The sequence below is a fragment of the Pteropus vampyrus genome, unplaced genomic scaffold, assembly GCF_000151845.1.
Source record: "Pteropus vampyrus isolate Shadow unplaced genomic scaffold, Pvam_2.0 Scaffold235, whole genome shotgun sequence".
In the NCBI taxonomy this organism is placed as follows: domain Eukaryota; kingdom Metazoa; phylum Chordata; class Mammalia; order Chiroptera; family Pteropodidae; genus Pteropus; species Pteropus vampyrus.
Genome location: NW_011889016.1, coordinates 654,609 through 666,900, shown reverse-complemented (window position 1 = coordinate 666,900; position 12,292 = coordinate 654,609). Strand labels below are relative to the sequence as shown.

At 58.7% G+C, this 12,292-nt stretch overlaps 1 protein-coding gene across 1 annotated transcript in view; it reads left to right on the top strand.

Annotated features, from left to right (window-relative positions):
• Positions 1 to 11,526, top strand: part of SLC6A3 (solute carrier family 6 member 3) — a 66,074-nt gene extending 54,548 nt beyond the window's left edge. Inside the window, 2 exon segments of the mRNA XM_023519756.1 lie at positions 8,914 to 9,192; positions 11,434 to 11,526. Of these exon segments, the coding sequence (XP_023375524.1) occupies positions 8,914 to 9,192; positions 11,434 to 11,526 (372 nt within the window).
• The last annotated feature ends 766 nt before the right edge of the window (positions 11,527 to 12,292 follow it).

Below are 12,292 nucleotides of genomic sequence, written 5' to 3'. Positions count from 1 at the left end.
GAGAACCAACCCCAGTGCTCCGGTGCCAACCTGCCCAGCCGCACGGAGGCTCGCCCGCAGCTGGGCAAGATGCCAGGGCAGGGAGCCGCCCCGCCCCGCCCCGCCCCGCCCCGCCGGGCCACTAGCCCCTTGGTAGGTGGGGGGCAGCCAGGTAGGGGCAGCCACCTGATGGCTCTTCAGGTGATCCTCACGCTGAGCAAGGTGGCCCTCGTGCCCGGCCGTGGAAGGAAAATGTCAGAGTACTTCGATTCAGTGAGTCTGGCTCGATGCCTGTTAGCATTTTAACAAAATGGAAATATCAGTCAGTGCACCTGGGAAGGGCAAGTTCTGTTTTGTGAAACATGTTTCAAGGGTGTGTGTGTGTGTGTGTGTGTGTGTGTGTGTGTGTGTGCATGAGAGAGAGAGAGACAGAGAGATGGAGAGAGAGACAGACTGAGGGAGGGACAGAGACACAGACAGAGACTGAGGGAGGGGAGGGGGAGACAGGCCTTTGCAGGTCAGGCTCAAAGACCCAGCGGCCTGGCCTTGCCGTGCCGAGTGATCATCTCCCAGCGGTGCCCACAGCCCCCAGGGGGCCGCACTCTGCCCCTCCAAGCAGGCCAGTGAGCGGAGCCCTGAGCTGGGGAGGGGTGAGGCCCAGAGCAGGCACCTCCCAAGTGGCACATGGGGTCCCCACGGGCAAGGTGGCAGGGGATTTGAGAAGAGCAGACCTCACTTGTCCCTGGGGCAGCAGAGAAGGTGGCAGCTGACGTGTGACGCAGTGGAACTGCGACGGTGTCCAGCGAACTGGGGGTGCTGTGTGACCCTGTTTCTCTGTGTAGGAGGCCCCTTAGTGTGCTGTGTACGGCTGTCTGCAGTGGGAACCTGGGACTCCAGGGCACAGCCAGCAGTGCAGACCTGCTAGGTGTGGACGGGTCACAGCAATGTGGACGCCAGGACATTCTGCCCCCAGCAGCCCCCTGCCCTCCATCTGCAGGGGTGGCCTGCGCATGGGAGGCTGTCCCTTTGAGGACACCAGCCTCCTCCGGGGTCCTTGAGCGCAAAATACCACAAACCCTATTTGCTCGGAAAACGCGCTCTCCCAAATCGAATGCATAAAACTTCCGTTTATGTAACTGAACTTTAAAAGTCAAGCCACCCGTGCACTCAATGTATTTACCTAGAATTTAAATAATTTTACTTATTCCGGAGCTAAGTTCCTCTTGCCTTAAGTTATTTGTTGTGTAGACGAAGGGTTGCGTCAGACAGAACATTTACTGGGTTGAAATTTGAATGGTAAACGCATTTTCCATATCCCCATTCAAACTGTGTGCGCAGCCGGCAAACCCCACGGGCCATCGCGGGAGCTATTCCCCGTCTGGATCAAAGGTTCGGATTTGAGTAGCTTTTCCACAGACGTATTCGAAGATGCATCACCGCCCGTCAGCTGTTAGACGTTCTGAGACCCCTTAAGCCTTTCTCACACAGAGAAACTAAACCTACAATTCGAAAATGTCCTGTCACCCCACAAAACGACCCTTTTAAAAGCTTAGGTGAAGATAGGGGAACTCGCCTACGGATCCGTTCCGCGTGGCGGCGCTCCGAGGTGCCCCCTCGCTGCTATGTCTCAATGGGGTGCTGGGACCCCACGCTCCGCCCCGCACGCCGTCCACTCAGGGGGGTCTGAGGAGGAAGCGGGAGGGTGTTAGGCAGGGCTGGGGCCCGCTGCCCAGGTCGGTGGCTGGCTCTGCCACTCCACAGTGAGACCCCTGACCGCCTGGCCTCAGGGGCCCGCTGGCCGGGCTCCAGGTTTTGAAGGAAAAGTGAGTTAGAGCGGGACGTGCCCAGAGCAGCCCGGGTGACGGGGCGGTGAGCGCATCGCTGTCTCTGGCAGCTCCGCACGGTGACTCAGCCGAGCCCACCTCACTGCGGCCAGGGGCGACACGCTGTCTCCAGCCCGGTCACTAGTCCTCCGATTCCTACCTAGAAACGCAAGTCTCTGGATCGGTAAGCCAGCTGTTACTCTGTGTCTGACCACAGCACTGTCATTGCTCTGTGGGTAGTGTCGGTCACTCCGACACGTTCCCTGCTGGTTTGGCCAAGGTGCCGGGAACCCACGGGCACCAATAGGCACTGGGCACGTGGCTTTGCCAGGTAGAGCCACAAAAGTGTCCACAGCAGCTGACCGGGACCCCTTTGACGTGTGCCTTCCACAGGCCAGCACCCCCACTGGACGCCTGCCTGGTGAAGGGGAGAACTTCCTGCCACCCACACCTGTGGGGTCCCAGGGGGCGACCGGCAGAGCCCGGGAGCTCCCGCTGGTGCCGACACCAGACAGAGGGCGCTTCACCCTGAGGCCACACCCCACGCCCGCCCCGAGCCCGCTGCCTTCCTCCTGGCTGCTCCTGGCTGGAGTCAAAACACCACCCAGCCATCCCAGGCAGGGGCCGATTGCCCAGCCACTCCTGGGACTCAGGACACGGCTCAGGCCCCTCCCGCCCTCGCCCCCGACAGTCTTCCCAGTGGGCTGCAGTGCCCCGTGGGTCTCAGTGACCAGCAGCAGCAGGGGACAAACGGGGCCAGGAGGGCGCTCAGGGCCGCTGCAGGTCACTGCAGGCCAGAGGGCTCCGTGTCCCCGGAGGAGCGCCCCCCAGCCGGGCGTCTGAGTGCTTGGGGGCCCTGGCGACCACTGCCCTTCCTGTGTTCAGGCCCCGGGGCCAGCAGGGTCCACATGTGCTCAGCGCTCAGCCAGGGAGGACACGCTGAGTGGCGGCTCAAGACAGCGCCCGGCCAGGAGGCCCAGGGAGAGGACGACTGGGCAGCCGGGGACACTCCTCACGGTCTCCACCCCCCCCACACACGATGGTCACTCCTGGCAGGGCCGCATTTGCCCCCAAGTTCGTGTGCTGGGGTCCTGGTCCCCAGGGCTGTCAGGTGACATTATTTGGAGATGGGGTCTTTGTGCAGATAGGTGACGAGGCATGCTGGAAGGGGGGCCACAGCACTGGTGCCCTCGCGGGCGTGGAAGTTTGGACTCAGACGCTCACTAGGAGCCGCCGAGTGAACATAAGGGTGAAGATGGTGGGGGCGGGATGCGCAAGAGCCTCGGGACAGCGAGGCGGGCGCCGCGGGGTCCCGGAGCAGCCTCCTCCCGATGGGAGGGAAGCAGCCCTGCCGGGCCGGCCTGGGACTCCCGGCTGCAGGCGGGGGTCAGGCCGCCCGGGCCCTCCGCCTCCTCTCCCCGCTTTGCCACTCACTGAACACACGGGACATCCTACCAGGTGCCTGGCGGGGACGCAGCCGGCCTGGGAGACCTGGCCGTGCCCTGGGGGTGTCACAGCCCACCGGGGAGTCCCCTGGCTCCAATAACCGCCCCAGCAGACGCACGGGCGCCACCGTAGGCAGAGCCCGGCGTGAGCACAGCCAGCGGGATGCAGAAGAGGCTCTGCGGCCGCGGTTGCCATGCGGGAGGAGGGAGACGTGGGAGGGAAGGGGCCCCCACCGACGCCCCTGCAGGCGGGGAAGCCCCGCTCGCTCTGTGGTCCCGCCCGCGTCGCGCCCGGCCGGCCCCCAGCCCCGAGGCGGCGACGGCAGTGTCGCCCAGGCTGCAGAAGGGGGCCAGCGGAGGTGGACGGCTGGCCAAGACAGCAGCCGAGGCGACTCTTCTCAGACAAACGGAAAGCGCCGCGCGGGCAGGAGGAGGGCGGCGCCCGGAGCGGGTTTCGTTCAGTTACACGCAGTGCAAGCTGCGCAAGCGCCGGCCGCGGAGCCAGGTGTGTCTCGGGCAGGTGGAGGGCGTCGAGGGCCTCCGGGAAGCGGGCGGATGCCAGTGACCCGCACCGGGGAGGTCCTCCACGCCAGGACGGTGGCTGCGCCTGCGTCCAGGGGCGCGGTGCTTCTCAGTCGTCTCCGGAGCAGGGGCCCCTGCGAGGCCCCGCCGGAGGGCCGCCCCGACCCTGGCGCCCACGGGGCTTACTCTGTCCGCGGGGCTTACTCTGCGCGCGGGGCTTACTCTGTCCGCGGGGCTTACTCTGCCCGTGGGGCTTACTCTGTCCGCGGGGCTTACTCTGCCCGTGGGGCTTACTCTGCGCGCGCAACGTTGGCGCTGCGTGCGGAGCCGCCCGCGCTGGCGGCCTGAGCGCGCAGACACCTGTCTGCCACGGCCACTGGCGTCGGGCTAGGGTAGCTGTCACGCAGCCAGGTGAGTGACGTAGCTGTGTGGGCGTGCACCGGTGTGTGGGCATGCACCGGTGTGCGCATGCGCGTGCACGGTGTACACGTGCTCCTGAGTGAGCAGGGGCGGCGCTGCCTTGGTGCTGGGGGAGCGAGTGCCCACGCCATTCCCACTGTCTTCCCTCCGGCTGCCCCTTGGCAGGGCTGCTAGGCCACTGCCTTCTGGGAGGTTAGTTTAGTTAGAGCCGGAGGACCTGGGGGAGCAGGTGCAGGAGTAGGTCACACACGCCAGGCTCAGCTTCTATGTCCCCCACTGGGGGCCAGCACTGCTGTCTCCTTGGCACCCGTGGCCTGAGTCCCCAGCATGCCCTACCCCTCCCTCTGGCCCTGCATGTCCCCCTCCTACCTCAGCGCCCCCTACCAGGCTGGCCAAGGTCCACCTGGCCAGCACCCAGGTGAGATGGCCCGACACCGGACCCCAGGCCAGCCAGATCTCTGGACAACAGTATTTAAACAGTGTGCGGCAAGACAGACAGGACGCTGTGCCCCAGTTAGGACGTTTGCCTTGCACGGAGCCATGAGTTAGCGACCCTGGAATTACCCCGTGTGCTTCGTGGAGCTGAGCGAGCGAGCAAACACGCTGTGGGTAATCAGCCGGGTACATAATTTCACATAATTTCCAGGCCCTGCAAAGATGAGAACGCAGGGCCCTCGTTCAGAACTCATTAAGGGTTCCAGGACGCGACAGCAGAGGGTGACACGAGCCATTCTGCACTGGAGAAGGTGACGCTCACCTCAGAATCGGGTCACAAACGCAGAAGGACCATCAGACGGCCAGAGACAGGCGCTGCGTGATCTCGCTTTTATGTGTAATCTGGAAAAAACGCAAACTCATAGAAAAAGAGGGATGCGTGGTTACCAGAAGTGCGGGTCGGAAGAAGGGGTCGAACGGTGCAGACGCCCGGCTCTGAGGTGGGCGAGGCCCGGGTGTCGCATCCAGCCCAGGGATGACAGCGCCTGCGGCTGCGGGGCACACAAAGCTGCTCGGAGCGCGCCCTAGGAGCTCTCGTCACAAGGAAAAACATTCTTTTTCTTCTTCGTATCTGCATGAGGCGACAGATGTTAACTTCCTGTGGCCGTCAGCTCACAACTTACGCCAGTCCGGCCATCATGCCGTGCACCGTAAACGTTACATCGGTTCTGCCTCGATAAGCGACGGAGGAAAATAAAGCTATGGACAGCTGAGGTAAGTAATGATAACGTGAGATTCGAAGTCCCGACAGCGCCAACCGCTGATGAGAACGCAGAAAACTGGACCTCCTGCCCGCCGCGGCGAGAAGGCCAGAACGCAGAGGGGTGGTGGGGACGGGACGGCCGCCTGGCAAGCAGCTCGGCGACAGCCGTTCGCGGGGCTCGTCGGCGTGTTGACGTCAGAACGCAGAAGGTGACAAGAAGTGGGGCGCGGGCTCGGTCCCCTGCCCATGAGATGATGAGGGAAAGTAGTGCCTTTGCCGTGGGGAAGCCTGGCACGCCTGGCACCAAGCTCTACCGGATGACACGCTGGGAGAGCACTTCCTGTTGAGAGGGCCCGGCGGTCTGTGGGCTCCGGTCCCTGGCCCTTCCCGACGGTGGCCATGAGGAAACCCGCCTGGGAGCCTGTGCACCCAGGGACAGCCAGCGCCCCCAAACGTGTCAAGACTAAGGGACTGTGAGCAGGCCCAGGAGACGTGACACCTAAACGTAGCGTGGTCCCGACCCGGGATAGGTCGCCAAGGTCAGGCTGCGGGCGAGTCATGTGACCACCTCGTAGAGCAGTGTCCCTCAGCCACGTGAGTGGGGCTGGGGGCCTTGCGGCAGGATGGCCCGGAATTCTCTGTACGGCTTTTGTAGCTTTTTTCGTAAATCAGAAATCATTTCAAAATGAAAAGCCAGAGCATGAAAACATTAGCACGCGTGTCTTCTTTTGTCCTTTGAGGAAAAGGACACTAAGGACGAACCTCGCGGTGCTGTGTTCGACACCATCGGGACACTCCTTTCACCTGTGTGGCCCTGTGACTGCCACTCACGCACGGCGGTGCCGGTGTCCCTGGTGTACCCCAGACCCACGATCGCCCCGAACCCGAGAACGCGGCTCTCTTTGGAAAGGTCTCTGTAGGTGTAACTAGTTAAGACGTGGTCGTACTGGGCCTTTCGTCCCCACGTGAACTGAGGGGCAGTTTGCCAATGGCCACAAAATAACTTGCTGGGGTTTTGGTTGTGTTTCACGTTAAACGGTGGCATTCGTTGCTCTTCATTTACTCTTCTGAACTGTGAGTTGCAGCTGGCAAGGGCCCCCCCCGCCCCCACCCCGATATCTAGGCTTTCACTGTGTTTCCCGCCGGAGCTCACGTGTCCCTTTTTACGTTTGGCTCTCTGGCCCTTTGGTGGTTGTTCTGGCGTCGCGTGTGAGCTAAAGATTCAGTTTTACCCCTTTTTGGAGGGCTAGCCAATTGTACCAAAAATATCAGCATCAGAAGCCCGTCGTTTGCCACCTTTACCATCTGCCAAGTCGCCGCCTGCGTTCAATTCTATTTCTGTAGATTCTATTCTGCTCCATTGGTCTGACTGTCTAAACACCAACATTTTGAATATTTAGATGAATTTTCAAAAGAATTTATAAAGAAAACCTTTGTCTCTATCCTTTTTTTGTCCTGTCGAGTGCCGACGCCCTGTGATGCAGACAGTTCCCGGGCCGCCCGTGTTCTCCAGTGAGCAGAATGCGGAGACGGGCAGAGGGAAGGCCTCCCGCTGTGACGAGCATGTCCCAAATCCTGCAAACTCCACTTCCCAGGCCAAATCTACCACTTCCCAGGCCAACCCAGCAAGTCTCTCCAGCGAATCGACTGGGCGCTTATTTTATGTGGAGGTGACGTTAACCAGGGTCCAGCTTCTCTTTTAAGTCATTATTTCAGATTTGTCACTTAGGCAAAGTGTGACGAGGGCCACCGCGTATCCTCTCCGACCGGCCCCAGCCTACCAGGATGAACTCGCCACATACGGGAAGTGTAGGGTCAGCACATACTCACCCCCTCCCTTAATTCTAGGGACGATGCACCACCTGCTCCGTGCGGGAGGGGAGGGTCCCATGTCACCGTCATACGTTCAGTTCACATGTCCAGCTTCCAACAGATGTTTCTTCTTTCCGGTCCCTTTGAGCTGAATCGGCGAGATGACGCCGAGGTTGCCCTTAGGGCCCCGCAGACTTGCTGTCACTTCTCGGGGTGGCACGTGCTTGTCCTCAACAGGGTGATCCACCCTCGTGTCCTGCTGGTTGTCAGAGACCATTGATTCTCAGTCTCATCAAACTCAGCACCCGCCTTTAATAACAACCCCCCCCCCCAGCTCGTTCCCCGTATCCAGGGGTCTGTCTCTGGTTTGCTTTGTTTATTCATCTGTGGCGGCTTTTCAGACCCACGTGTGAGTACAGTCACGTGGTATGTGTCTTTCCCTGTATAACGCATATTTCACAGGACACTCTTGCTCTGCTGAAATCAAGCACCTGCGGGGGGCGCTGTGCACACCTCCAGCACGTCTGAGGCGGCCGTGGGTCCCCCAGTGGCCTGTGACCTCGCTCCTGGGAGGGTCTGTGTCCTTCCACCTGGGTTTCCAGGTAGTCGGTGCAGAGCTGTGACGACTGCACTTGGTCCAGGGGGCAGTGGCACCAACAATGAGAGCCCAGGGCTGGGACGCAGGGCAATGTCAGCACAGACCACGGGGTAGTGGCACGAGGCGTCAGACAGGGCCACCTCGAAACGCCGTCCTCCCACCCCAAAAAGCCATTCCCATGAGCTCCTCGGCTTCGAACATGTCTGAGTCACCGTGTGTTCCAGAAAACAGTCTATTGTTTATTCAAAAATAGGTTCCCTGAGGTACCGCAAACCCCGGAATGACTCTAAGTCACTGAAAGCTCTGTGGGAAAGCCAGCCTGGCTTTGAGCAGGTGACAGCAGGGCTGTGTTCTACGGCTGCACCCCGTGACCTCACTGGTCCCCCTCTCGGGAAATCAGACACCGGTGACGGTGAGGCCAGGCGGGCCATCAGTACCTTACCGAGGGCGCTGGAACCAGCGGCCCTGCTGACTGCCTGGAGAGGCCAGAGCTGTGTGGTCCCTGAGTGCCATCCCGCCCTGCCCCCGCCACCAGGGATGGTCAAGCTGCCCCCCCCCCCCCCCCCCCCCCCTGGGGGGAACGCTCCCGCCTGTGGAGCCAGCTGTGGCTGACAGGGCCCCACGCCCCCTACCCCCTCCTCTAACCCTCAAAACAGCAGTGACCATGGTGACACTTTCGGGGGGGACTTGCAGTTGTTTTAGGGAGCTGTTCTGGGAAGAACTATGTCCCTTTACATGCAAAGCCTCAATCCCTAGGACCTCAGAGTGTCACTGAGTTTGGACACAGGGTCTTTAACGAGGTAATCCAGCTAAACGAGGCCACTCGGCTGGGCCCAACCCCGCCCGACCGGCGTCCGCGTAAGAGCGACCAGGACGCCGCGGGTCGGGACGCCGCGTGAGGACGGCGCGTGCTCCCAGAGAGCCGTGGCGGCTCACGCCCGGGTGTCCCTCCGTTCGGCTGGGCTCAGTCCTGCGCACCCCATGACGGAGGGGCGATGGCCCTGATTTCGGGGAGGTGGCCCGGGGGAGGGAAGGGACCCCGTGCGCGCCTGACCGGAGCAGGTGCCCACCCCGAGAATCCCGGCGCGGTCCTGTTCCCCTCGCCTCTGTCGCTAGGTGGCGCCCACGCTGCACTTTCGCGGTTCCGCGAACCCACAAACTCACCAGGACCCGATTTTCCGAACGAATCCTGCGGGCGCCGAGATGACAGGTCCTGGCGGCCACTGCGCGCCCGAAGCAGCCGGTGCCGCGCGGGGCGGGCGCAAGGGCCGCAGCCCTGCTCACACGGGACGACCACGACGAGTCTCGGCCCCCGCACCCGGGTCGGCAAACCCCCAGCCTGTCACCGCGCTGGTGGCGGCCCCTGGGGCAGAGATGTGGCGACATCCCATAAAAGTGCGTGTGCCTTGGCCGCTGGAGTCAAGGCCACCACGTCTGAGTCTGTCCCAAAGATATACTGTCAAAATATATGAGAAAATGTACATTCGAGGTTATGCTTTAAAGCCCTGGTTTTAATAGCTAAAGCCTGGAAACAACCCAAACGTCCGTCTGTATAAAGATGGTTGAATAAACGGAGGCACCCCCACAAAACAGAAAAAGATGCGCTGTAGGAAGATACAAGGACCATCTTTGTTTACCATGTGGTGTTTTCTCCAGGACATAGAAAAATAATTAAAAAAAAAAAACTCAGAGGAACACCTGGAGTTGAAATATGTAACGTCTGAAATGAAAAAGTGCACAGGGCGAGCTTAACGGCTGTTGGAACCTGCAGAGAAGTATCAGCGCATCACATCAGAAAGTATTCAGACCTGAGCACGGAGCGGGGAAAGCGAAAAACAGCATCAACCTGTGTAGCGTGAATACAACTAGAGCCAAAAAAGAGGAGGCAGAAAAATATATTTGAAGAAATTTGCTGCAACATTTTCAACTTTGACAGAACTCACGCGTTGCATAAGTTCAATAAGCCTCAAGCGGGACAAGCAAGGGAAGCCACACTGCACACACTGGCAACAAGCTGCTGAGAACGACCGGTTTTTAAAAACGTCCTAACAGCAGCTGAAGAGATAGACACACTGCAGACAGAGACTCAAACGTAGGGGTAACGGCCCGCTTTTCATCAGAAACAGTGCAAGCCGGAGACAGTGAAACAATACGCTTTAACGCGCTGGGAGAAAAAATGCCCAGCGAACTACAATGCTATATGGAAGCAAATTAAAAACATTGTCATTCAAGCAAGGGTGACAGAATTCACCACCGGTAGCCTACGTAACAGGAAATGCTAAAGGAAGTAATTGAGATTAAGAAATAAAAACCGGCTAGAAGCCGGGATACACACGAAGGAGCCGAGAGCAAATAAATATATGTAAAGGTAGAAAATATATCTTTGCTCATTTTAAGTTCATTTAAAAGAGAACAGACTGTTTAAAGCGAGGATAATGTGGAGCCGGCGGCACTCTGGACGGGAAACGTAGGGTCTAAAGAAGGAAGGGGAAGCCGAACGGGACTGTGCTTTCTGACGCCATTGCCACCTGCGCGCGACGCAGTCCGCTTTGCAGGCGGCCTGGGCTCCGGTGAAGCTGCATGTCAACAACTGCAGCAAGACCCCTGAACACAGAAAAGGCCCAGCTGAGGGGCCAAGAAAGGCGATGCATTTATATCCCCGAAAATACAAAAGTTATAAGAACAAAGAGGACAGAAAAATAGGAAAAAGAACAAAGAATTAATGGGACCAATAGAAAACGTATTAATAACTACGCCACGTTTAAATGATGTAACACCCTAATTAAATGGCAGATTGTCAACCAGAATCTAAAAAGGAAGAACTCCTGACCGCCTCCAAGAAATGCGCTTCAAACGTAAGGTCACAGAGAGGTCGAAAGAACAGAAAAGGACGCGCCAGGGAAAGACCGTGGGGAGCGAGCAGGTGTCCTGATGCTGACGGCGAGCGGGCTTGAGCCCAGGGGCTTCACCCGGGGCGAAGGCCAGTCCAGAATGACAGAAAGGTCAGTTCTTCAAGAGGACATATCAGTCCTAAATTCGTATGCACCTAATACCAGAGCTTCGAAACAAATAAAGCAAAAACCGACAGAAATGGAAAGAGAAGACAAAAAGCACTCGTCGGAACAGTGCGACCAAACTGGATGCCATAAAAGGTATGCATTTTCGCTCCTTGGTAGACGCCGTTAAGAATATAAGACGAGCCATACACTGGCAGAAATAGTCACAGTGCACGTATCTAACAATACGTTTACTAACAAAATATTCACTTTCAGGAGATATGAGAATATAGAGAATGCCGTGAACTCTCGCAACCCAACCATCTGACAGTTAACAACCCAATTTTCTAAATGGGAAAAAGATTTGGAAAGAAACTTCGTAAAAGACGACGTATGAACGACCAGTAAGACACAGAAATGCTCGACATTATTCGGAATCAGGAAAATGCCAATTAAAACGGCAGCGGGGAATCACTATACTCCTACGACGAGGAACACGCTTTAAAAGGCAGAAAATACATGTGTTGGTTTTAAAGCAACCGAGACTCTCGGAACTGGCAGGCAGCAATGCAAAACGACGCGACTGTGCTGGAGAACTGTTCGGTAATTTCCCGCGTTAAACACTTCTCTTACGACCCAGAAACTCTACTGCCAGGTATTTAAGAAAGAGAAGCGCACAGACGTGACGGCGACAGACCTGCACTCCCATGCTCGCGCAGATGTTTCGCAGTAGCCCACACCGGGAGCGTCCCCAGCATCCTTCATCGCTGGGACGTTTGCAGCGAGCTGCGCTGCGTGCAGGCAGGACCGCATCTGACTGCCCTCGCTTTGTCAAGCAGGCCTTGTGAGTGACCTCGGATCTCGAAGATGTGTTGGTCCCAAGTCCCCAAATGTCACAGAGACTTGTAGCTGACCTTCTAGAAAGCCATGCACGGCCTTCTTATAGTTCCGGGGGCATGAATAGCCAGACAACCGGCTTTGTTGACACTTCTTGTCCCCGCTCGCCTATAAATATCTGAGTCTGGGACAGAATTCAACATGGATCCGAACTCAGTCTGAGAGAGAGGAGAGGGGTACAAAGCTGCACCCCAGAGCTCCGGGGCTTTGCAGCCCATCCTTGAGGCTGCACCCCGGCCTTCGGGTGCCACGAGCCCCCCAACCTGAGTCCCGCCAGTGCCCGCTCTGCCGAAGCAGAGGCGGCCGGTCCTTGTTCCTCGCAGCAGCCCTCCCTGCGTGGCCCAGGCTAGGGCGGTGAGGGCAAAGCCACACGGCGTGGAGCAGCCTGGTCCCGAAGAGGACGTGTGGCAGGAGCACAGGGCGTGAAGACAGCTTGGGGACAGAAGATGGCCATGCGACTCAAGCAGGGGCACCTTGCAAAGGGCTGGTAGGCCTGCCAAGCAGGACGGATTTTACACTCAGCGTAACGAGAGTCAGTAAAGGGCTTCGGATGGGACAGATGTGCTGAGCAGTGACCGCACGGTGAAGGGCAGAGACCAGGG